The 25520-nt window shown below is 44.7% G+C and overlaps 2 protein-coding genes across 2 annotated transcripts in view; both read left to right on the top strand.

The window, feature by feature from the left end:
- The window catches only part of tmem131l (transmembrane 131 like), a 34172-nt gene extending 14211 nt beyond the window's left edge, over positions 1-19961 (top strand). Inside the window, exons 4-33 of the mRNA XM_035529695.1 lie at positions 792-863; positions 3309-3432; positions 4118-4236; positions 5082-5187; positions 7816-7893; positions 8672-8828; positions 10253-10311; positions 10429-10534; positions 10764-10866; positions 11249-11387; positions 11669-11839; positions 12197-12266; positions 12384-12574; positions 12690-12799; positions 13157-13226; positions 13618-13739; positions 13942-14084; positions 14269-14461; positions 14885-15070; positions 15440-15586; positions 15895-16447; positions 16812-16933; positions 17080-17237; positions 17557-17748; positions 17882-17960; positions 18091-18200; positions 18443-18575; positions 18746-18822; positions 18913-19049; positions 19421-19961. Of these exons, the coding sequence (XP_035385588.1) occupies positions 792-863; positions 3309-3432; positions 4118-4236; positions 5082-5187; positions 7816-7893; positions 8672-8828; positions 10253-10311; positions 10429-10534; positions 10764-10866; positions 11249-11387; positions 11669-11839; positions 12197-12266; positions 12384-12574; positions 12690-12799; positions 13157-13226; positions 13618-13739; positions 13942-14084; positions 14269-14461; positions 14885-15070; positions 15440-15586; positions 15895-16447; positions 16812-16933; positions 17080-17237; positions 17557-17748; positions 17882-17960; positions 18091-18200; positions 18443-18575; positions 18746-18822; positions 18913-19049; positions 19421-19723 (4330 nt within the window). The 3' untranslated portion in view covers positions 19724-19961. The remainder of the gene's footprint in view (positions 1-791; positions 864-3308; positions 3433-4117; positions 4237-5081; positions 5188-7815; positions 7894-8671; positions 8829-10252; positions 10312-10428; positions 10535-10763; positions 10867-11248; positions 11388-11668; positions 11840-12196; positions 12267-12383; positions 12575-12689; positions 12800-13156; positions 13227-13617; positions 13740-13941; positions 14085-14268; positions 14462-14884; positions 15071-15439; positions 15587-15894; positions 16448-16811; positions 16934-17079; positions 17238-17556; positions 17749-17881; positions 17961-18090; positions 18201-18442; positions 18576-18745; positions 18823-18912; positions 19050-19420) is intronic.
- Positions 19962-20331: 370 nt separating this feature from the next.
- On the top strand, positions 20332-25273 carry plrg1 (pleiotropic regulator 1). Its single transcript, XM_027017882.2, has 15 exons — positions 20332-20449; positions 20706-20812; positions 20928-21061; positions 21289-21342; positions 21601-21694; positions 22242-22332; positions 22527-22625; positions 22797-22889; positions 22990-23139; positions 23223-23324; positions 23500-23602; positions 23793-23901; positions 24019-24158; positions 24347-24540; positions 25020-25273. Exons 1-15 carry the CDS (start codon positions 20441-20443, stop codon positions 25077-25079), a joined length of 1539 nt encoding a protein of 512 aa, XP_026873683.1. The 5' UTR covers positions 20332-20440; the 3' UTR covers positions 25080-25273.
- Positions 25274-25520: the final 247 nt, after the last annotated feature.

Genomic DNA, 25520 nt, shown 5'->3' with positions numbered 1-25520 from the left:
ATGCAATTACCAAGCAGTAATGAACAGCTAGATTTCTAACCTGCCTGTGGTCTTTATATTGGTCATGCTTAGAGCTGCAAACATAAGAATATGGAGTGTTGTTGTAATTTATTCTTGCATCTACTTGTCAAGAGAGAAAGTTAAAAACAGCCAGAAAAAGGTGGCGTTTTGCTTTGTTTCTGGTGGTGGTGAGACTAGCCTGCAGAGACACACCCTCAGAGTTCAGGGTGTTATTCAATCTTATCAAGAGCAACGAACAGCTGTGTTAGCCCTTCTGTCAGCAACGCCTGGAAGCATTTCACCATGTACACACGAACACAAAATATATTGGTTTGAAAGCTCAACCGAATGTGGTTGAATTTATCCCGAATGGCAAATAAGAGTTAAACTAAATTGATGTGTCTGGTGAAAGATTTTACAGTAGCCTGCATGGAGCCAAAAATTAATGTACACATTGATCATCTTTTTTCTGTTTTTGAGATAAAGCTTTACTAAAATCCAAATAATCATTTTAGAAACAGACTTTTGTTGTTGTTTTTCCTAAAGCTTTGTTGTACGAGTCCCGTATGGAAAAATTGGTAACCATACATCATTCCGTACCAATAGAGTTGCACAGGGTAGTGCACATTCAGAAAGGGGAAAAAAAGCAGTGCAAACTCATACAGGCAGCATGTGTGCATAGTGACCTGCATCAGGGAGAGTAATCAGTATTCCACACAGTATGGAATGGGCTGTGACTTCAGCTGACATTACAATGCTGATGTGATTTCCCCTCTTTCTGCTTCTCTCAGCTCCTCGTTTTATGTGAGGGACCTCGGGAGACCACTCCGCCTCCAACCCTCTGTGCTGGACTTCGGGACACAGTAAGTGACTGACTGACAGCTCTCTACGTCCTTACTGTTGCCTGACTTTTTTATTTGTACATTTCGCACGGATGAAGGTTACCGTGTTGCGCTCGCACCTTCCCAAATCCTCCCCCTCTCGCTCTCGCTCCCTCTCTCTCAGAATATGATGACATGCACATCTTTTCAGCACCGTTGTGCTCTCTCTTTTTAGGTTAGTTGAACAGGAGGAATTTTAATGTTCTCAGAGGTGCAGTGATTCAGTTAAAAAATACAATGTCCATTTATATCAAAGCCCATCCAGTCCTTCAACATTTATTTATTTATTTGTTTGTTTTTTATGCTTGACAGGAAACGTATCTGTTTGGGTCGTGAGTCTTCCTTGCTAGTTGTAATGAAACACATGAGACCTAAGGGTCTCTGTGCTGTGGGAAGCGGGGAGCTTTGTAATGGTACTCGGCCAGGGCCTCTGAAGATACCCAAATATGGCCCTGCCTCTTGTCTCTCAGCTCTGGGGAAGGGGTTAAGTGAAGGGTCGTGAACTGCAAGGTTTCCCGTTGGGTCTTGCAAACATCCAGAATAGCTTTAGTTTTGTTGTGCTTGGACGTCTGGAGCTGTACTGCTGGCGGAGGGTCCGTCTGCCTGTTGGGCCTCGCCAAGTAGCGCGTGTGTGTGTGTGTGTGTGTGTGTGTGTGTGTGTGTGTTAGGCTGGACAGTGGGGCAGAGTGTTCTCGCTACTGGGCTATGAGCTCACTGCTGCCTTCTCCTCTGGGTTTGTTTATGAAGCTGTTGTGGCTGGATGTGTTGTGGGGTTGCCAGGGCTGTAGAGTTGGCTCTCGGATGCTGCTGATGTATTGCAAAGAGCCCCATCTATAGATGGGCAGGGCAACAGAGAGACAGCGAGAGAGAACAAGCACACCCTTATTTCTAGCCCCTGCTAATTTAATCAGCCATCCTGTTCTGCTCTATCCACGTGCTTTTTGGTGTTTACCCGCGTGCTCTGGTTAAACCCAAAACACACACGGGCATTCTTGCTCATTGGCTGCTACTGAGTAACCCAGATGCTCCCTGACTAATTTCTAGCCTTGGGCTGTTGTTTCAGATGGGTTCCATCACCCTGGTGCTATTGGACCATCACATCACTGACGGTTCTATTTTGATGTCACAGTGGCTTCTGCTCATATCTAAAAATAGTAGAGTGTCTAATTCTAGAACTGCATAAGTCTTAGAATCTTGTACTCCAAAGGCCAAATGCCGCTGATTTACGTGGAACGTGGTGGTTTTGAGGAAATCGAAGCTCCATCCTCCACACGCTGGTGAAAGTGGAAAAAACCTTTTTTTTTTTGAAAGGCTGCCTTCATACTGCTTTGACGCTGTTTGACTACATTGCAAACTGACTAGATTTTTAAATGTTTTTTGTCTAAATATATGAATTCAAAGCTGAACTCTAAACACCTTGGCGTGGTATTGACAAAACAGGGTGACCACGCATGAGCTACTTTGGCCTCCTGCTGGTCTGGTATTTTTTATTTATTTATTTATTTTTATTTTTATTTTTTTTTTAAATCTTGCAACAGGTTCTCAGTGCATCCACCTAGGCCTGCTGTGTGCTTCTATAGCAAAGATGGATGTTGACCATCAAGGCCCCCCCCCCCCAACTTCTTTTGTTTTTTAAAGCATCAAAACCTTTTGTTAAGCATCAGCTCACCCTTTTAGCTTTGAGGCGCAAAGCTTTTACACGTTGACCATGAACACACATCAAAACTGCTGAAGGTCAAACTGTACAAGTAAAGATGAGCCCTGTGTTTTTTGGGTTTTGGTTTTTCTGTTTTTGTTTTTTGACAGCCTTCAACCTTTACTTCCCCCTCAGCCCTGTGAGAGATTTCACTTTCATCTCTGTGCGGTGACCTTTTATACCAGGGTCTGATCATACTCTGCACCTTGTGCAACAGTAATGCAGGCACTGATGGTGTGAATTGGATATGATGCCCAGTCACTTAAATGGCGTGCTTTATGAGGCTCACCAGTCCAGTGGTTTTATATTTTCAAAAATATTTTAGGAATGGACAACTTTTTAAAATTGAGAATTTAAAGCGGGTGCATATTTTGAAGACCGTATGTGACGAATTCCTGTATTTCATAGTATGCAGAAGAAGGGGGGAGGGGGAACCCTCACAGCTTGGAAAAAAGGTGTGGCAGATCTGCCTTTCTGCAGGTTTTACAACCATGACATCAGCCTAATGTTCAGTAATGCTTTCATTTCCCCTTTGTGGACTGTACTGAAGGGTACTGAGGGGGTGAGCCTGTGGGCTTATAGACCTGGTTTCCTGTAAAGCTGTTTTAAGACAATATCTCTTAAAAATTGTATATATATTAAAATTTGACTTATGTAGTGTTGCTAATGCTGTGCGTGTCTGGGGATCTGTGTGTGTGTGTGTGTGTGTGTGTGTGTGTGTGTGTGAGTAGGCCAGTGGGGCTCCCACGAGCTGAAACCATCTACATCCACAACCCCAGTGCGGACCTGCCGGTCACGCTGCAGTCGGTCTTCTCATCCAGCACACACTTTCACATGCCTTCCTTCCACAGACGGGTGAGTATATGGTTTCTCTCTCTCTCTCTCTGTGTCTCTCTTCTGCATGTCCTTAAGAGAATCAGACACCAAAAACCAGAGAGCGAGGGAGAGAGTGTTCTGATGTGGGAAGCCTTCCGGTTGTTTCCCTTGCTCTCTTCTGTCAGAGTCATTTCTCCCCCAAAGCATTAGCTTGGGCTTCCGTCTTTCCCTTTGTCTGCTTTGTTCTCATTTTACCCCGTCAGTCACTTTTGACCCATAAAATTCGCCTGCTTCGATCATCTTGAAACGAGCACCTTCATCTTTGTTCCTCTGAACTTTCCACCAGGAATTGTTGACATAATAAGCTTCTTCCCGTACCCACTTTTTGTTTTCTTGGTTTTTTTTTTTTTTGGGGGGGGGGGGGGTTCGTTTTTGACTGCCCCAGTCCATGTGTGGAGATGAACTTTTGAGATGGATTGGTTGGTAATTACATTGAGAACTAACAAACATGGCTCTTTGACCTTTGCCCGTGGTTCTTTGGTATGAATGTCAGACTTCCCAGACTGCACCCCAACAGCGGAACTGAATGAAACCACATCAGTTTCAGCAGTATGAAAGACCCAATACTCACTCTGCAGTGTGAATTAATTGACCATGTCTGCCCTCAACTGTTGATTGACTGATTGATTGGGTTCATTTAAAGGTCTCATTTTTGCTCCTGCAGGTGATCCCACCCAGAGGGAAGACATCTTTTAAACTTGTTTTCCTCCCTACAGAGGAGGGCAATGTAGAAAATTCTTTATTTATTAACACTTCGACCCACGGGGTGATTACATACCAGGTGAGTACTGGCCTTGCACAGTGATGAACATTCTGCATGTTTCAGGGTGGGCGTTTGATTTGAGATGACATGCTGCAAGCTGCTTTACACATGCACGCTTGCTGAAGACAGAACTACAACAAAGGTCCACGTCTGCTCCATAATTGCCATGAGTGGAGTTTGCATGAATAAAGTTTGCATGAATACAGGGTTCACCATCTGACCACAAGGTGCTAATGTATAACCTTGTAAAGGCACAATTGATGTACTTGTTACTGCAGAAAAAGCTTCTTGGTTTGATCGGTCTCATGGGCTGATGGGTCTGGTGTAATCGGAGCATACTGCACGCCAGCCCAGTTCAGTTGAGATGACATGCAGTATATTCTGACAGGATTATTATGTAGCTGTCAGAATGTTCTAGTCCCTCGTCTTTGCAGTGTAGAAAAAAGAAGACTTGGTTCATCTTATGGACAGCCCTTGGTCTCTTTTCAAAGTGGAGCATTCAGTCCCTGTTGATGGTAGTAGGTTTCATAGGTTTAAGAGAAGTGTGAAAGCTTGTTTTTGCCTCCAGTACGCAAGCAACAGCTTCAGTGTTGTATTACAGGTGCTCAGTGGTGAGCTCAGTAGCATCAATAATGCCTGCAGGACCTATGCAAATACATTTGCCTTATTCTCTACCCTGGGCAGATATGCCATGACTCATACCGAGCGAAATTAAGCACTGCAGTGTACAGATCAATATTTGTTTAAGGAAACAGGTTGAAGAGTACACAGATGTGCTGTTAAAGTAGTGTCTGCAATCATCTCTAATTGTAATAGTTCTTTTTTCTTTTCTATTAACGAATCCTCTCTCTCTCTCTTTCAGGTTTTTTGGTGTTGGCATCTCTGCTGCTGACTCTATTAAGGATATACAGAAGAGAGGCAGTGTTCTGATATTCCCCCACATGCAGAGTATTAAACTCACACAAACTCAGGTATGTTTTATGCTTGACCACTCTGCAGAGAGGCAGGCCTCTGTCCTGCATGACTCCAGATATCTAGCACCAGATAACCACTGTTGCATGCTAGAACATACGCAGATTTACACACGTGCATGCACACTCATATACGTTTTTCTTAAATATTTACATGTGAAACATTTTAAATATGAAACATTTAGACATAGACAGTAACAAAAATTCACTATTGCACTCTACAGTGAGGGGTTTTTATTAACATAGTAGAGAGAGAGAGAGAGAGGTGCACATGGACCACAGGAAGTGAGAGACCATTTGAAAGTGTCAGTTATCACCCATCTCTTTAGTGCTCACATGCGTTGAGCTGCTGCTGCTGTTTTGCTCTCCTGCTCAGTTTTATATCATTCATTCAGTCCTGCTCAGTCTGCATCTGGTGCTCGGGTTTACACACGTCTGCCTTCTGTCTGCTGCGTGTAAGCTAGTGCGTTGCAGACAGAATGAAAAATGGTAATATATGTTCGGTACAGATGAATTACATTTACGTGGTGAAAGGGATGCATGGTCAAGGATTATAACAAAACTAATCCTGATTGAAAAATGTGTGACTATTGTATTTGGAATTACTCCTGCACTGTGTGCACAATTATTAAGATGGAGAGTATTTTTGACCATATCATAATTTGTATACATATTTTCCAACTCTAAGCTGTATAAACTTGAATCCCGATTGGATTTGAGCATATCAGGTGATGTGTATTTGTGTAATGAGGGAGGGTGCAGCCTAAGGAGATCAACACCGTATATCAAGGTGTGCAGAATTATTAGGAAGATTCTTTTCTTCAGGCAAAAAGGGCCAAATTAGAGATTTGGCTGACTCTGAAAAGTCAAAAATTGTAAAAAGTCTTTCAGAGGGTTACAGCACTCATAAAACCGCGAAGTTATTTGGGCGTGATCACAGAATCATCAAATGTTTTGTTGCAAGTAGTCAACAGGTTCACAAGAAACATGTTGAGAGAAAAAAAAAAAAAGACAGAAATTACCTGCCAAAGATTTAAGAAGAATCAAACGTGAAGTGACCAGGAACCCGTTATCCTCCGGTGCTGTCATATTCCAGAATTGCAACCTGCCTGGAGTACAAGGTGTTCAGTACTCAGAGACATGGCCAAGGTAAGGAAGGCTGAAACCCGACCACCACTGAACAAGACGCATAAGGTGAAACGTCAAGGCTGGGCCAAGAAATATCTGAAGACAGATTTTTCAAAGGTTTTAAGGACTGATGAGACAAGAGTGACTCTTGACGGATCAGATGGACGGGTCCGTGGCTGGATCAGTAACACACAGAGCTCCACTTCAACTCAGACGCCAGCAAGGTGGAAGTGGGGCACTGCTATGGGCGGGTATTATTAAAGATGAGCTAGTTGGACCTTTTTGGGTTGAAGATGGACTCAAAATCAACTCCCAAACCTACTGCCAGTTTTTAGAAGACACTTTCTTCAAGCAGTGGTACATGGAAAAAGTCTGCATCTTTCAAGAAGGCCATGATTTTTATGCAGGACAGTGTTGCATCGCATGCATCAAAGCACTCCACTGCGTGGCTATCCAGTAAAGGCCTTAAAGATGAAAGAATATTGACATGCCCCCTTCCTCACCTGACCTACACCCGATTGAGAACTTGTGGACACTTCTTAAATGGAAGATTTGCGGTGAAGGAAAACAGCACAAAAAGTTGATTGTCAGCAGATTAAGAAACTGACAGACTCCATAAATGAAAGGGTTATGGCTTATATTGAAAAGAAGGGTGGCTATACTGGTCACTGATTTTATAAATATTTAAAAATGAAATATTTTTCTTTTGAAATGCACACACATTATCCTAGGAAAGCCAAAACCTCACTTTTACTTTCTTAAGTGTTCAGGTTTGATGTTTATTAACATTTTGGATTGACCAAGTGCACTGTACTTGTTCAATAATAAAATGAATCCTCAAAAATACAACTTGCCTAATAATTGTGCACACAGTATAAGCAAAAATTAACACGTAGTCCTATATTACATATTGGTGAGATTTTGGGTTTAATTTTGACCTTTTACAAGTGAATTTTATTAAATCTGCACTTCAAGGAACATAATCATCCAAACACATCAGTGCAAGCATACTCCATTGCATCGCTTCTTCTTGGTGCAGTTTCCCCTCACAAACAGATTTACATGTATCCTAGTGACCTTTCAGATTTGAAGTGTGTCTAGCCTCCTGTCCACTCCAAAGTTCTACTGCCCCAAGTGCATGTGTAATGCCCATATTAATTCCATGGAGACTATCGGTAGCATATGTTAGAGGTTTCTACTGATGTCGAATACGATCCCTTTGGCACTATCGGCCTCTGATGTCCGTAGCAGCCACAAGCTGTCCCTGTGGAACACCCGTGGTTTCACTGCACTGCACCTTGAGACTTCATGCTCCAGAATGGGCCGGTATGAGCTGATCGTAGCCCGTCCGTGGGTAGTGAGCTCCCTAACGATCCATTCATACAGCGTTCCTCTGCTCTGTCTCGTTAGGTCATCGTTTTAAACTGGAAGCTGGTTTCCTTGGAGTTGTCTTTTATTTTCAGTTGGGTTTTTTTTTTTCTCTCCCCTCTCTTCTCACAGGAAGAAGCTTTAAATATTACCATCCTGGGACTGTTGTTGGAATGTACACTCCCTGCTTCCCTCTACAGAAACCCTCAGGTATGTCTCACACCTCCCACCACGGGTGGTTTTTGTTTGTTTGTTTGGTTTTTTTTTTATTGGTTGTGTGATTTGGAGGAATTCTTTTCCAAGCAAGCTAATGATTTTTGTGAATGTAGTGCACACCGGGGCCCAGGTAGCATTATCAAAATAAGAACATGGGAACCCCACGTAAATGAGAATTGTGCTAAAGAAAAATATGGTAATTAACCTTCGAGGTGGGTGCTTGGCACACAGATTGTGGTACATAAAGTTGTCTAATATTTCGAGGTTGTGCAGGGCCCGAGGCAAGAATGTGTACGTGTTACTGAGTCAGCAGGGCTGGCTGTCAGATAGCACTCCCTGCCAGATGGTAATGGTTACAATGCTGAGGATAATGCCACTGCTTTTTATTTCAGTATTATTTACTAGTAGTCATCTAAGCCAGAGCCCTGCACAGCGTTAAATGCAAAAAACTACTTGCAAGGAGGAAAGAAAAATTGTGGAGGATTCTGCATCTTCACAAGTGTGTTTTCCGTTCACACAAACAGGACCGTGAAGCTGTCATGATCCAAAGTGATTTTCATTTAAGTAGCTCACGCGCGCTGCTCTAATGTGGGGTCTCCGTCTTGTCTTCCAAACACAAGGGGAAAATGAGGCCTCCACCTAAAAGCTTCCCCCCCCCCCCCACACACACACACACACACACACACACACAATTGTTTTTTCCTTTTGCCTTTTCTTTTATTCGTTCCTTTTGTTTCTCTCTCTCTCTCTCTCTCTCTCCCTCCCCTCTCAGGGCATCTGTTTTCAGACGGAGAAAGAAGGACGTCTGTCTCTTCAGATCAGTCTGTCTGAGAGAGGAGAAAGGCCAGCCCACCTCGACAAACTGAAGCCGTATGTCCTGGAGAGCATCATGGTACTGCTAGTCCTCCTTCCACAAGGCGGCACTGCAAGTATGTATCTCTGTGTGTGTGTGTGTGTGTGTGTGTGTGTGAACAGTGTTTCCAGCTACTGAATGCCTCTGTTATTCACATGGTTGGTTCTTATGTCTGACAACTCTAGTCCCAGTTCATATCTCAGCATGCTGTGCTGTTATAAGAGCCGCCGTCTTCTCCTTTGAGAGCAGGCACGTAGCTTTCAACCCAGTACCTCTTAGCGTACATGTCCCAGAGAGACCTCCTGTGCTTGGACTCGACATCTTCCAGAAACCTCATCGTACCGGCGAATCATTCTGAAGCCAGTTCCTCAATCTGATTCTTTCTTCCTGTTTAGAGCGCTTTTTTGGCGAGGAGACCAAGACTTGCACAATAGCGATCCTTCCTCGCTACCTCTTTCATGATCTGTGCCACTACTGACCTTCAGTCTCAGGGAGTCTATTGCATAAGCTTGATTTAAGATGGAACATGGGAAAAGGGTTAATACAAGCATTATCAATGATGTATCGTACAGCCCTAAGAGCAGCTGCAGTTATATGGATTTAAATCCTTCTGGTGAAGCTAACATAACATAAGCTAATATATTTTGTGTATATATATAGATATATATTTCCCTGTACACCCCTGTTTTTTTTTTTTTCTCCTCAGTTTGGACAGAGCACTCTCAAACCATTTCACTGCGAGTTATACTGTGTATGACTATGTATGTGACAAATAAACCAAACTGAACTAACACATGGCTAAAAGGGGAATGGTCCATCCACACAAGCTTTTGTATTTCACTTGAATAGAACTAAATTCATGTTGGACAAGTGGCTGGTTGAGTTGGCCTAGGGGTCGTGATCATTTGCTGGAGCAGTTGCGCGCGCTCTCTCTCTCTCTCTCTCTCTCTCTCTCTCTCTCTCTCTCTCTCTCTCTCTCTCTCTCTCTCTCTCTCTCTCTGTGTGAGAGAGAAGATTCTTATCAGCTAGGTAAATGTCAGACTTGACTGTCTGAAAAGGTGTTTATACTGCAGGAAATTGTTTATATGTTAATATAAAGAAAAACAGATTAAGTTTCCTAAGGATTTCCATTGCTTGTAATCTTGATCTCCTTTTACAGTCAAGCACTGGGCACACACCTAAATAAAGTATTAACATTGTTGTAATACCTTTTAGTCACATCTAATTAGTAGTACTTACACAGAGATCCCGTAATATACTGCATATGATACCTTACTTTAATGCACTGTGTGTTGTATATAGTACTTCACTATTGTGTCAGTAGTTGAAAAAGTAAACAGGTAAATGGGCTTTACTGATTCAGAGGCCAAGAGACTCTGGAATTCATTTGGCACTATGCTGCCTCCTTGTGGTGTGTTATGGTTCTTTCCATGTGTCTTGCTTAGAACATTTCTTGCATCTTGGCTTTAAAAGCTCATTGCCTTGTTGGTCTGTTCACAGCAGATCCTAGAATAGGAGTGTACATGGTGAACTCTGGGAGCAGACAGCTGTTTGTAAAGGTAAGCACTTGCAAAAAAAAAACCCCCAAAACGTTGAAGCAAGATGAAGCACTTCTTCTGCAGTTTGAACCTGCATGCAGCAGGAATAATTGCATGGGTACTATTTGATTGTTACAGGAGATACAGTTCCTGTCGAGAACAGACAGCTTGGTGGAGATTAACCAAGTGGCACTGCAAGCTTCAGCCAGTAACCTCACTCGGGTGGCAACGCTGTCCTGCAGAAGTAAGGTTCTTTATGCACTCGATAAGTTGGTTTCTTGCTTGTTTTTAAATGTGTCTGCGGTACACGTCACTTTTGTACCTGGACTTGAGAAGTAAAGGAAAGAGCGTTTTTGCAGTGCCAACACTCAGACCTTGATCGTAACCCCCTGCTTTAGTGGGTGGAGGAGCTGTTATGGCAGACAAGAATGATAACGGATGCATGCCATTTGTTTCTTTGTGTTTGTTTTTAGGGTTGTTGTCATCTCAACGTAAAAAATGTTCCAGTCAGGTCAGCTTAGAGATGCCAGGGAACAGAAGTGTGAACATGTTTCCGTGGCTGGATATTGCAAACAGGTGACACGCACGCACGCACACACACGCAGACATTCAGATATGTGGAATTTATCTGTACCAGTACTTGAGGTGTATAGGGGCAAGTCAGGGTGTCGTTTCTGGGTGCATGCTGTCGTCTCTGTTGCTGGGTTATTGTGTCTGTGCCTGCGTTCTGATATTTGTGTCTGTTATATGTGTTATTGTGTTTCCTTTTCATATTAAGTGCATCTGTTTTGACTGTATACCTTTTAACTGTCCTTAAACTGCTCAGAATGCGAGCTACGCTCAAAAAGGGATACTACTGATCATGTTATGTGAAGCAAAACTGGTGGAACTTTTAACACACTCTCTCTCTCTCTCTCTCTCTCTCTCTCTCTCTCTCTCTCTCTCTCTGCAATGCCAGTGATTCTGCTGTGTGGATTCAGTTCAGGCAGAAGCAGAGGGGTGTAGACCACGTAGAGCTGTGGCTGTTCAACTCTCTTCCGTTCACTTTCACCATCACTAACGTCTCTCTCTCCCAGCCCACCCACCAACTCTTTGAGGTAACAGAAAAGATCTACCCACCCACCCCTCCTCCCCAGCTTTCTTCCAATACACTCATCTCACAAACCTTTTGGCGTCTATGCTGAGTACGAGAAGGCAGCATAACGACCAAAAACCTCAAAAAGACTTAAATGACACTGGAATACATAAGACATTAAATGTCCTGAGTGCATATTGACAGAGAGGTGTATTTATAAAGCAGGTTAGTGCCCGTGCCAGTATTCTATCCCTGCTGTCTTTGTGCTGTGGTCTTATTCTAAATGTATTTTTTGCTTTGCAGGTAGTAAAACTCACAAAGACAGTGGGTGTAGCTTTTGGGTGCTGGAAACTGCTTACACTCCAGCTCCTCGACAAGACCCTGCCCATCAGCGTCATCACTGTGGTAACCCTGAGCACTAGTCTGGGGTTTTCCTTCGAGCTGCCTGTACACACCTTCTCTACAGGGTCAAAGGTACAAGCGCTGGTTCTGGCCAGAGTTTCCTGTTTTTAATACTCCTGTTTTGACTTAACATAAAAGGCAAAAAAAAGCACCTGAATCACTTGAAATCAAGTGTTAGGTTTTTGTTAAATTTTTGTTGTTGTTCTTATTGGCTATAACTATGAATAGTATTATAAATAGTATTATTAAATATAGTAAGTCTAAATAAAGCATATTTATCATTTTAATGCAAAGGTTGTACAAGACCTAAGAGAGCACAACACACAAAAAGAGGAAATGGCTGGTGTCTGGTTTTTCCTTGCAAGGGCTCAGTTCTACAGAAATGCATTAACGTTCCTCCTCTCCCTTGCCGTCTCTGTGTTTGCCCAGCGGGGGGAAGTCATCTTCGAGGCAGGCAGCGAGTGCGAGAAGCCCTGTCCTCTCCATCTCTCCCGAGCAGGCAAGTTAAAGCTTCCACCGGATCCAGCCCTTGTTTTGAGCAACAGATGACTCGGCGCACACTCGTCCTGACCAGATGTGATGACTTTGATTCGGTGTCGGTGTGTGTGTTTTACAGGGCGTTTGGAATGGCAGCGGTCTCTCTTCCCAGAGTCCCCCTCTGAACTGTGGAGAGTAGACAGCAGCCTGAGCGCAACTCTCTGTAGCCACTGGCACTGTAGTGAGAGGCTTTCCTGCAGGTGGCCCAGGCTTCCTGCTGAGTCCTCCGCATCTCTGGACTTCGGAGCTACACCAGTCAATGAGAGCAAGGTTGACCAAAGCCCTTGTTCACTTTCACCGTGTTGCTGGCGCGCGCACACTGGTGCACCGCTCTGTCCGACAGAGACTCTCCTCTGCTCACGTACTACTCGTTTGTGCGTTTCAGGTCAAAAATTTCACTCTCAAAAACCCAACTGGTTCTGTGGTGTCCGTGGAGATCAGAACCCTTTCTTCATATCCATCACCTCTTGAAGCATTAGATCTACTCACAAAATGGTGCGTACACACACACACACACACACACACACACACACACACACACGTTTAGCATGAAGGAAACAGTATCTAGATACGATTTTGCTTAGAAAGGCAAGGCTTCACGTTAGCCTTTACAACATTAACCTACAGAGAAAAATATTGGACATGGTAAAAAAAAAAACAAATAAACATTTACAAATGTGGGATCCAAGAAGCAGAATCAGCAACAGGATGGGTAGATCGAAAAAGTTTAGATTTTTGAGCGCGCGCTTGGAATGGACCGGCGCCCAGGCCCTGTGCACACCAAACCCTCAGCAGTATGTAGGAGAGCATCATTTACCATTATGTCTGTCTGTGCGCATCTGTGTTCTCCAGGTTCAATATCAGTCCCCTCTCTGTCAACATCACTACTACTGAGTTCTCACTGTTGGCAGCTGATTGGAAGGTAAGTTGGTGGGGGTTTTTTTTGTTTGTTTGTTTGTTTGTTTGTTGTTTGTTTGTTGTTGTTTTTGTTTTTGCTCTGGAGAGTATTTCATGTTTGATAAGTATTTCATTAATGTGCTTTATCATATAACTTTTGTTTAATATTTCTGGTTTAAAGTGCTTTGAAATTTGGGACTCAAAACGGAAAGTGCTATATAATTGCTAGTTCCTTGTCACGTTAACTGTGATGAAGGAAGAAGGAGAACCTGTATATTTCGCATTTTTGTGTCCCCGCACTCCAGAAATACGATTTATTCTGTGCCATTTTTGGCATCATAAATGCATGTTTGTAGAATAAATGTAGCAAGAGCAATGCTAAGCCTTGTCTTGTACTGTACCATATGCAATTCCAGGAGAGACAGAGAGGGGGCAACAGAGTGCAGAGAGTCGTGTTGCAGCCATGGGAGTCAAAAAGTGTGTCCGTGGCGTACACGCCCACCGAACACAAACCTGTTACGTCCCTGCTCCTCATCAGGTGCCCTGCTCTATATAGATATATTATATAACAAGCCGGTTTAGCAGAACTGCAGGAATAGTAATTTATTACAGAAAGAGTCACATAAACAAGTGGGGAGACTACGCAGCTGTCTGTGAAAGAATAGCAGCCATTCTGCATGATCAAGTATTGCTACACAGTGTTACACAGCATGCTGGAAACCTCTGCTTTCTTCTCTCAGGAACAACCTAACAGTGTTTGACCTGGTGCTGGTGAAGGGCTTTGGGGCAAGGGAACTCCTGCGTGTGGGAGGCAAACTTCCTGGCCCCGGGGCATCTCTCCGCTTCAACGTGCCCCAGTCCACGCTAATGGAGTGTAGAGATGGTGAGAGCAGTTTAGTTAAACCTAATGTGGTTATAGTAGAACACATTGGAGAGACCAGATTCATCCATTCAGAGACCAACAGTTTTATAAGTGGTTTATTATTTATAAGTGGTTTATTATTTAACAGGATCACCTTTGTGCAGTAACGTTTAGTCTTAATTTTTCTTGTGAATGCGTCTCTCAGGTCTACGCAGTCACACCAACAAGCCCCTGTTTGCCATCCAGAAGAGTTTTAAGGTGGAGAATGCGGGAGAGTTGCCTCTCACCGTCATGTCCATGAACATCAACGGCTATAAGTGTCAGGGCTTTGGCTTTGAAGTGCTGCAGTGCAGGTCCTTCAGCGTGGACTACAACTCCTCCTCCGAAATCACTATCGCGTAAGTCCCCAACGCTCCACTGAGGAGCGTGTTGTTGTTGTTGTTGTTGTTGTTTAGTATACGGATGATATGAAACAGCCAAGTTGCCGTTAACGACAGCTAGCTACAAGACACAAAACGCCTACAATTCGAAGTGCCCCGCCCCTTTTGCCATGGCCCGCCTTTTTTCACATGACCCGCCCCCTCATTGTTATTTTCCATTGTCAAGAACTGCCCATTATCTGGTGATAACCGTAGTCATACTAGTCATACCTTACTCCATACATCATCGGGTCCTTTTCTCATCGCATAGTCTAGCTAATCCCATTATTGACGTTTGTTTCTGAAAAATTAGTAGTTATCGCTACTTTTATTGCACTACGTAAACTCCTGACGGTGATTGGGCCAAGGGTGTTTGACTTTCTTTTGGCTTCTCCTCCCCAGGTTCACTCCTGACTTCACGTCGTCGTGGGTGATCAGAGACCTGACCTTGGTGACGGCGCGTGGTTCCGCTTTTCCCTTCACCCTGAACGTTACGCTGCCCCACCACATGCTGCCCCTCTGTGCCCAGGTCGTGCCAGGTCCCAGCTGGGAGGAGTCCTTCTGGGTTATCACACTCGTCTTTGCCTGGTAATTCTCCAACCCCCGCCCCCAAACACACACACACAATCTGTAGTTTATAAACTAATAAACTACAGATTTCTGATTTCTAATTTAGTTTGATCCTAAGCCATATCTTATGGAAAGATCCTGACAAATCGTGACAAAAAACACGTACACTCAGTCTGACATGCACGTATCGTGGGTACATTTTGGTATACTCCTTGTCAATATCATTAAATTATTATTTTTTTTTTTTATCCATTTTTCTGTGTATAGTAGAAATACTTAATATAGGGAATATTAAAGGATATGAACAAAATTAGATAAACAGGGTGCAGTGGTGTGTAGCTGGGTGCTATGTTTTAAGTGGCTGGGCTTCTATTGTTTTGTGGTTAGCTTCTCTCTGGCTGGAGTGTGTCTGATGGCCTTCCATCAGGCCCAGTACATCCTGCGGGAATTCTCCACCCCGGTGCCACGCAACAACCACAACCCCGCCCCTCGTGAGAATGGCTCCGTGAGCCACAATGCGGCTAACAGTGCCAGGTAACGCTGTTCTCTGCTATATACACACACACACACACAAATATCCCTGTTCACTTGTCTCAACTTACAGCTAGCAGATATCCAGCTACCTGGATAACTGAAAACCTTCGTAGTAGTAGTCTGAGCTGATGCTTCGTCTGTGAGTGCAAACATTTGTCTCTTGATGAGCCTAATTCTATGATTTTTAAATGGGAGATTTAGAAAATGTGGTGTTTATGGGTGTTCGAGTCTCTACCGGTCTTTGGCACTTGCTTTCTGTTGGGGATGTTTTCGTTACTGGTGGTGTTTGTTAATTTGTATTTCTGCAGCAGGGGAAAGGGTAGCTGCAAGAACTACTCTGACACGTGCCACACGTCTGACAAAGGAAAGGGGCGGGGCTCCACGGCGGTGGCCAATGGGACGGTCCGTTCACAGACCACCTCCAAAAGGAGTTCCGGAGGCTCCTCCCAGCCTCAGAAGAAACACACACACAAAGTCTCCTTCCTGTACACAAGATACAAGTACAGCTCTGCGGCTCCGGCGAGCACGGCTGCTAACACTAACCCCCCAAACCCTCCGCAAGACGAGCAGAGAGAGGAACGCACCTTTGAGCAAGACCCTGATATTTGTAATAACAATAACAACGATGACGACGACGACGTCATCACAGGCGAGTCTCCCGTCCACGTGGAGAAGAAAGAGCAGGGCAGAGAGCCCAGCAGGGAGGGCAAGACGTCGTCAGGCGGTATGTTTCCTATGGAAACACTTCCTGGATTCCCTCAAAGCATTTCGGCCAATCGTGTGTCTCAGTCAGTGGATGGAGAGATGAACTGTTGTAGCAGAAAGAACGTTGAGGAGAAAAGGGAAATCCCAAACACTGAGGTAACAGAGTCTTTCCAGATAACACAGTAACACAGTTTTTGTTTTTTTTAGAAAGCTTTGTCTTTCTCCTGAATTTAGACTTGCTAAGAATTTGCTTAGATATCTTATTTACATTTGAAAGTGTTAAAGCAATATAATACTCTTTTAATGTGATTAAAAATTAATAAACTAAAAATATATATATATTAATAATGACAGCCTTAATAATGTTGTTGTTGTTGCTGTTGTTTATTCTAATAATAATAATATCAGTACTATAATACCATCACTGTATAGTCTGTCTATAGTGTTGCATGGTAAAGGGAGAGAAACCCTCTTAACATTGTGTTGTATAGTAAGTGTTCCTGTACCTCTTCACTTTCAGAGAGAAATCAGCGAGAGGAAAAGCACAGGGAAGGACTCCGAGATGGGAGCGTGCGCGTCCAGGACCAAAGCAAAGAAGAGCTCGGGCAAGAACCGCAGGAGAGCTGTGGAAACTGTGCTTGGGTGAGTGGCCTACCGCACTGCAAATGACCCAGTCACACCCCACCACTCATCCAAACTTTGCCTTTGTCGTGATCCGAGTCCAGTTATTGGTCACACGTGGCCACGCCTGGTTCTGCTCACACGGTGTCGTGATGATGTAACCACAGGCTTCCTGAGAACAGCACTGTTATAGTGACGGAGAGCGAGAGAGGACCAGAGTGCAGAGAGCCTCATAACATGGCTAGAACCCACAACCACACCAATACAATCAAACTGGAGACTCCCAAGATGGCACCAGTAGTGGATGGCCCTGCCAAACCAAATGGTGAGGAGTTTGATGCAACCCGATGCCGCATGGCATATAAAAACCGTTATTTTTAGTGTGTTTAATAATTTGAACAAAATGAATTCAAAGTTAAAATCGTTTTCTTAAAATGTAACATTTGTTTATATATCCAAAATGTAGTCCTTGGCCTTCTGATGTGTAAAGTTGTAAAAGTTTGAGTTTTACCTCTATAGAAATGCAGGGAATGAATGGCTGAAAGCTTCCCATTTTTACCCTGGGTTCTTCCTGTATTAGTTTGTCCGTATCTGAGCTCTGATCCCCTCCTCTGACTCTGAGGCTTGTGTTTATTTTTGCTCAGGCATGTGTTTGGGCAGACCTCGACGGAAGGTTCCGGAGAGGCGGCCTCAGTGGGAGTCGGGCTCAGACTCGGGCAGCTCGTCGGGCAGTGTGAGGGCCAGCCGCGGGTCCTGGGGCAGCTGGAGCAGTGCCAGCAGCATGGAGGGGGAGAAGGAGCCCATCAGAATCCATGGCAGCAGCACCACCCGCAAGAGTGAGAGACGCATGCACACAAACGCAGACAATACCACCACCCACGAGAGTCAGACACAACGCGCAGACACTGCAGTGCCCCCATCAGGTTCTGCCCCTGTGATACTTGCTGAGTCTGCTTTTCTCCTCCGCAGGAGATGCCCCTCAGTACAGCACATACTCCACTGAGCGTGACTGCTTCCTCCACAGCCGCTGCACCTTCAAAACGCAGAGGTACCTATTTAAGAACTCGGGCGGCACATTGGCCATCCGACGTAATCAAGTGTGTGGGCCGCCAGGGGGCGAAAAGGCCTGGGTCTGTTGTGTTTTCTGTGCGTTAACTGCGTGTTTAATCGGTGCGCAGTCCGAGTGCTGTGTGTGTGACGGACGTGTGCCAAAGCCCTGAGACTCCTGCCCCCTCTGCTGTCTTGGCCAGCTTCACTGATGTGGCTGCTAGTCTGGACAGAACTTCAGGTGCGCATAGCCCAGATGCAAGTAACGCACCACATCATGAACCTCTGAGTTTTTTGTCGTCGTCCCCCTATGTCAGCCTCTGTGGATGAAGTCTGACACGCAGCAGATTAGAACGGGAGAGCGAGGGTCACTCAACACTTATTTTCAGTCTTTACAGAAGCTGTTTGCCATTTGTTTTATCACTTTTTAATATCTTGTTCAGATCAATTTGGAGTTGATAAAATATTTCTCCATGTCTTTAGATGCTGCCACTGCCTATGTTCCAGACGAGACATGGTCTGCCCACTCGGTGCCACTGACCAATGGCTTTAGGTACAGCATGCCAGAGCCGATCAATTTTGTATCCCAGAGCTCTGCCTCGAGCCCATTTAGTGGGTAAGACATGAAGTTATTTTCTGTTATAAAAAAGACCCTTTTGCACTTTTATTCATTTTACTATGAAATTAGGGACATGTTATATGCCCCTAAAATGTTATATAAACATTTTTTTGCATTTATAAATCGCATGCGTGTTGATTTTGTGTTTTGGTTCTATGGTGTTCTAGAAATTTCCCTTGGAACAATGCAGCCAGCCAATGCAGCAACGCCTATTCCTACTGTCATCAAAATTACATGTTGGCTGGTAAGATCCAGTCGTCACATGAGTTAATTTTGATCTTAATCTTTTAAAATTGGTAAAAAAGATCATAACATTTTGCTTTGTACACCTAAGGCAACGGCAATTACCAGAACGCCTTCTCGAGCCAAGAAAACCAAACGATGCCCGCTGGCCAGCAGTCTGTCTGGCGTGAGGAAGCAGTGCAGGAAGTGGCCTCGTCTTGGGGCATGACCAGCTGTGTGGGCAGCAAGGTTGGCATCCAGAACTTTCTGAGTCTGAATTGTCAGCTTGTCCGTCCCCGTAGTGTGGCTCCAGCTGTCCTGCAGTGTATGCCACTTCCTGTGTGCTTCGTGTCTCTTCACTTTATACTGTAGCTAACAGCCACGCGCTCCCTGTATGACAGCCAATCACACAGTAAGACTGGAGGAGTGATCCATCTGGATTGACAGGGAGATGGATTAAGCCATCCTCCCAGCCAATCAGAGCACCTGTGATCTAGTGCCTGTGTCAGTGTTGGGACTCAGCATGTGCACTGTGATTTTAAGTGGTTTTAGCAAAGGGGGCCACTTCAACATTTCTCACTCTTCTTCTTTCTCTCTCTCTCTCTCTCTCTCTCCCTCAGCCATTTTTCTCAGGCACCAGAAGCCTCTCCCCCATCTCTTCCAGTCTCTTCGGCTCCATCTGGACACCTCAGAGTGAACCCTACCGGAGCCACTTTCCCCCTGACCGCTCCGCGCCCACCTCTCCGCCCACCACGCCAGTGTCGCCCTTCAGCCGAGAGCCGGGCGGGGCCTGCCCCGCCAAGCAGTACTCCAGCTTCAACCCGTTCGGCCCACGCATGAACCTGGACATCTGGAACTCATCCTCCAACCGCAGCTCCACATCACAGCTCTCCAACGATTCCGGATATTGCGGAGACGTGTAAGCGGGAGCCGGATGGAGGAATGAGGGCGCTATCGCTGCATAAGGAATAAGGAGGGGTGGGGGGGGAAAGAATGTGGATTTTATTAATAAAGAAGAAAAATGATTTTTTTTTTTTTCTTTTATGTTCCATCCCCCCCCCAAAAGAGTTAATTGTCGTGCAAAAGTTAAGCCTTTTGTTGTATATTTTTCTAGATGTTTTGCAGATTTGACCATACAAAATTAAAAAAAAAAAAAAAAAGTTTTGTATGGAATTTGTGCAGTGGATTTCTTTTGTCAAATCAAGTAGAACTTTGTCATCCCACACATATGCACAAGTGTGTAATGGAAAGAAACCACATTCCTCCAAGACTAACCGTGTCTGTTTTTACAGGACCACACAGTACAGATAACCATTTAGAACAAGACACAACTGAGGAATATCTGCTGTTTTTTCTTTAGTTCTCAGTGTAACGTTTCAGCATCGAAACGTATTTATGAGGCGTTTAGGTCCACGTTCATAAACGTCTAAGGCGGAACAATGTTCAGTCCCGCAGTACCTATAGGGGGCACTAGGTGGCGATAAGCACGTAAACGCGAGGTTCCGACTAATCGAAACGGGCAAGAACTCGCCGGAAGTAGGGTTTTCATGTCCGGGTTTCTCCTGGCGTGTGCTGCAATTTTCTTTTAGTCTTAATTTTGCGTTAACAAGTTTAAAAAAGAACCCTAAAGAAGCGCGAACATGACGGAGGTATGTAACGTGTCGCTAAGAGCTGCGTTTTGTTACAATTTTATGCTTTGGAAGAGCGGAATTTATGGTTGTAGTGCTTGATTTGTTTTGCTTTAGCGCCTTGTTTCATATAAATACTTAAGCTATATGTTTGTTTAAACGGGCCCTGTCTAAATAGTTAGCTAGATTGTTTTGTTTAATTGTGTCCTGTGTAAATCCTTAACTCTGTTCAACCTGTATTAAACACTTAACGAGCGGTGTTGGTGTTCGGTTTCAGGACGTGCAGAAGCACTCGGTTCACACGCTTGTTTTCAGGTCTCTTAAGAGAACCCACGACATGTTCGTGTCCGATCACGCAAAACCGGTATCACTGGACGAAGAAAGGTGAGATGGCTCCCCTAAACGGCAATAAACTGATTCTGTCGTTAGTTGGGTGAGCTTTTGGGGGACCGTTGCAAAAATAACGAGCAGTTTTGTTTTGAATCGATCCTTTCTTTAGTCACAAGGTTAAGGTGGCGGTAAAATTAAGGACGGAATATGGACCGGTGTTACACATGCCGGTTCTTAAGGAGGGAAGAGTCAAAGGAGCTCTTAGCACCGATCCGTACGACACTTCAGGATACCCGCCGGCCGGTGAGTGTGACCATCGTTACCTGCTTACCTGCTCGCACGAAGGTAGTATAACCTAACCGCTCAGAAACTATAAAGGTCCTGGTTTTCTCGCTAAACACAATTGCAGTAAATCTAATAAGGTTTGCCACATTAAAAAAGTGGTCCACGATAGGTGGAAAACTAAACATGTTTGTACATGAATCTCCGAATTGGTGTTTTGTAGTGAAATTGTTCGTATATTTCTACAGATGGTGGTCCAGAATACCTCATCACAGGAACCCATCCATACCCATCTGCACCAGGTGTGTGGCCTCAAAATGGCTTAAATCAGATTTTGGTGTTCATGCTGTGTTGGAGTTGTTCTACTCAAGGGCTTTGTGAAGAGCAGTGAACTGTGGTATCGTGTGCCTCCACGAATGAGGAGGTGTCTGGAAGAGTTCTTCTGATAAATCTGTATAGCGTGCTTGTAACTGCGTCTTTACACAAGTCCTGGTGTAGACCGCATCATAGGTGTGCAGTGCTGTAGGTGTCTGACACGGAGTGTTGATGATTGCGTTTAGGAGTGGCTCTCACCGCTGACACTCAGGTGCAGAAGATGCCCAGTGAAGCAGGAGTTCATTCCATGGCCCTGGCTCTGCCTCCTTCACAGGCTAGGTAACCACACACAACCCCAGGACTGCCCAGGGGCTCTGGGTACAACTCCGGAACTGCCCTGGGGAGTGGAAGCGCTGCTGGGACACATGTTTCCTCAGAGGAAAATGAGCAGAACTTTGAAGCTGCCAGTTGGCATTACGGAGGTTACGAACATTGTAGCAGTGTGTCCCATTTGTATGAAAACCCTCTATTTCTGAAAATTACAATGCCGTCTTGGCGTCCTTCTTAGTCAGTAAGCACAGTAGTCTTGAGGTCCTCTTGGACTCCCTTAAGCAGAGGTCCTTTTTAATTGTGCTTAAATGATTCTCTGCCATGTGTTGTAAATCTGCCCAGGTGAACTTAAAATCATTTCACATGGTTCCATCCTCTTGGGCATCTAATGGAGCTTAAGCCAACTTTTAGGGCAGTTCTTAGAAAAGCATGGACCAAAACATCCAGTTTGGAGCATTTTCTGTTTTAAAGGCTGAGTCCTGGTGCAGACAGGCATGTATTTGTGATAGTTACTGAGTGTCTGTGCGCGTTGATTATTATTTTTTTTTTTTTACAGGCAGGATGCAGCACGCACTGCAGCCAGTGTTGGAGAGATCCACAGACACGCCGGCGGGGCAGAGCGATCCCAGCCACCACAGCACACACTGGTAAGGAGAACGCATCCCCTCCTCCACCAATCACTAACCAAAGAGTTAATAAACCACGTTGGTTAGAAGTGGGCCAGCCGAACAGGCAGCTGTGTACTGCCGATGACTTCAAGGACTTCATTTTGGCACCAGGTATTCTAAAAGGACTCCGTCGCCTTGGTTACCAGTCTTTACTGTCCTGTGTCTCCTCCCAGGCCATCATGGAAGGTGGTATGAAGACTTCAGCGTTGGTGCCCCGCAAGGCGCCCACCATGCCCAAACCCCAGTGGCACCCGCCCTGGAAGCTCTACCGGGTGAGCAGCATGTGGCAGACAGGGGACACCACCTGTCTCTGCCAAGCACTCTGGAGGTTGCATAGCGATGCCCTGAATTGTTTCTCCGCCGGTGTTGCCTTGCTGCTGTTAATGCTATCCGCTGCAGGATGGCGTGTGGAGTTGTGTTTCTCATGCGTCTGTCTCTTGCAGGTTATCAGTGGTCATCTGGGCTGGGTCAGATCTATAGCAGTGGAACCTGGCAATCAGTGGTTTGTGACCGGATCAGCTGACAGGACCATAAAGGTACGAGGGAAAGGCTCTTTTGCCGCGCGTGTCTGTGTAAAGATCGGGGTGGGTGGGTGGGTGTGTGTGTGTGATTTGAACCGGTGTCGCGTATCTGCAGATCTGGGACTTGGCCAGTGGGAAGCTGAAGCTCTCTCTGACCGGCCACATCAGCACGGTGAGGGGGGTGGTGGTGAGCTCCCGTAGCCCTTATCTCTTCTCCTGCGGGGAGGACAAGCAAGTCAAGTGCTGGGACCTCGAGTACAACAAGGTACCACTGTTGATACTCGCATTGCCACAAAACGGCACGTGTGGGTTTTTTTTAATTGTGGTGTTTTTCTTTTACTAACCCAGGTGATTCGACACTACCATGGGCACCTGAGTGCTGTGTATGATCTGGACCTCCACCCCACCATCGACGTCCTGGTGACATGCAGCCGGGATGCTACCGCCAGAGTAGGGACACACGCGTGCGCGCACATGTTTTCAACGTGCATGTGGTTACAAACAGCGAGAATCGTTTTGGTCCTGGTTTGAGAGCTCTGTGTGTGCCTAACTGAGCAAGCAGTTCAGTTACCACTTGGCAGCGAGGACATAGCTTTTTTTATTCTTGTGTGTATGTGGTTTATAGGTATGGGACATAAGGACAAAAGCTAATGTGCACACGCTCACTGGTCACACCAACACGGTTGCCACAGTGAAGTGTCAGAGTGCAGAGCCTCAGATCATCACAGGTGAATGCCCTCTTCCCTCTTTACAAGGTTGAACCACGTACAGCAATCATGTAGGACTTGTGTACGCTGGTCCGATCTGTGACGTGATGCTCTAATTCCAGCTGTAGCAGTATGGAGTTAAAAACAGTGGCACGTACCCATGCGGTTTGCAGTAAACTAGCCTTTGTTGCGTTTCGTTGTTGGGCTGCAGGTAGCCATGACACCACAGTCAGACTCTGGGATCTAATTGCCGGGAAGACGAGAGCCACGCTGACCAATCACAAGAAGTCTGTGCGAGCAGTGGCTCTACACCCGCGACAGTGAGGCCCTGTTGACCTTCAGATTCCAAACATAAAGCTAAATACATGTTAATAGTATCTGGCTAAACATCACAAGTATGTAAATGATAAATCTGTGCTTCCTTCCTATTTATTTAGGTACACCTTTGCCACAGGCTCCCCAGACAACATAAAGCAGTGGAAATTTCCGGACGGAAACTTCATTCAGAATCTGTCGGGACATAACGCCATTATAAACACGCTTGCTGTCAACTCTGATGGAGTCTTGGTTTCTGGAGGTAAGCAGTTCTTGTCTTTAATGTCCCTACAAACTGAGTATGCCTTGTGCGTTACGAATGACATCAGTAGAATGCAGAATAATTGCCATTATTTATAACATTTGGTAAATTTAGTTGTTTTGCATTCTGTCTCCTCATTTTCTCTCCGTTTCTCTACCCTCCCTTTTGCGGGCCTTCCCCTCTCTCAGCTGATAACGGTACAGTCCACCTGTGGGACTGGCGGACAGGCTACAATTTCCAGCGGATCCACGCAGCCGTGCAACCAGGATCTCTGGACAGCGAGTCCGGGATCTTTGCTTGCGTGTTCGACCACTCTGAGAGCCGCCTCATCACAGCGGAGGCGGACAAAACGATCAAAGTGTACAAGGAGGACGACACAGCGGTGAGAGGCGGCTCTCTTCATCCACAGTTACAGTCACAATAACCATAACATCAGATCACACCCACAGCAGCCTTTTGTACATGTTTCCTTTCATTTCGGTTCCAAATGCTTCACATAAGTTTTAATAAATAGAGGCAATAACAAAGTGAAAAGGTTCCATATGCAGATGTTTTAAACGCATTGTATATATTTAATCATACCATAGCTTGTGGCAGGGTTCTTGAGCTTAATTTCCTAACATAAAACAGAACGTAAAACACAGTGGATTTAGGTGTGGATTTAGTTGTTATCTACTTGTTGATCGTTGAATCTTTAAAGTAAGTGTCTGTAGTGTGCATGTTCAAGAATTATGGGCTGTTCTTAAAAGACTAAAACGGAAAAGCAGATGATATCTACTCAGTGTGTCCATGTCTGTTCAGGCACAATCACTTCGACAATTTCTGAAGCCTTTTTAATATTTATTTTTGTTTGTGTTCCAGACTGAGGAAACCCATCCTGTCAATTGGAAGCCTGATATTATCAAGAGAAAGAGATTTTAAGTCTTCAGTGTTCTATTTTATTTTGTTTACAGTTGATATGACCCTCATGCTGTGTGTTAGCAAATGATTGACATTTTAATGAGCCTCTTCATCGAGAACATTTGGACTCAAATTACAATCTTGTTTTCTGATTCTCTTTGGATCCATTTAAAAGCACGTTTTGGTAGAGAAATAAAGAGAATGCATTTCCATCACCTTCCACAACTTTGGCTAAAAAGTTTATGAAAAGGCTTTTTCCTTTGTACACACATTTTCTTGTTTGATTGAAAAGTGGATTTGGATCAACATTTAAAACGTTACTATCAGAATTTGGATGCATTTCTGTCTGCAAGTAGTTACTGCTAATCATAGCCTTTATTGTCAGTTCAGCATTTAAAGAAAACAAAAAAGCCGTGTAAGATGCTTCCTGTGTGTTTAAAGCGGATGGTAACTTTATAACAT

Source organism: Electrophorus electricus, chromosome 9 (assembly GCF_013358815.1).
Source record: "Electrophorus electricus isolate fEleEle1 chromosome 9, fEleEle1.pri, whole genome shotgun sequence".
Lineage (NCBI taxonomy): Eukaryota > Metazoa > Chordata > Actinopteri > Gymnotiformes > Gymnotidae > Electrophorus > Electrophorus electricus.
The sequence above is the reverse complement of the archived record's forward strand: the minus strand, read 5'-3'. Positions and strand labels throughout refer to the sequence as shown.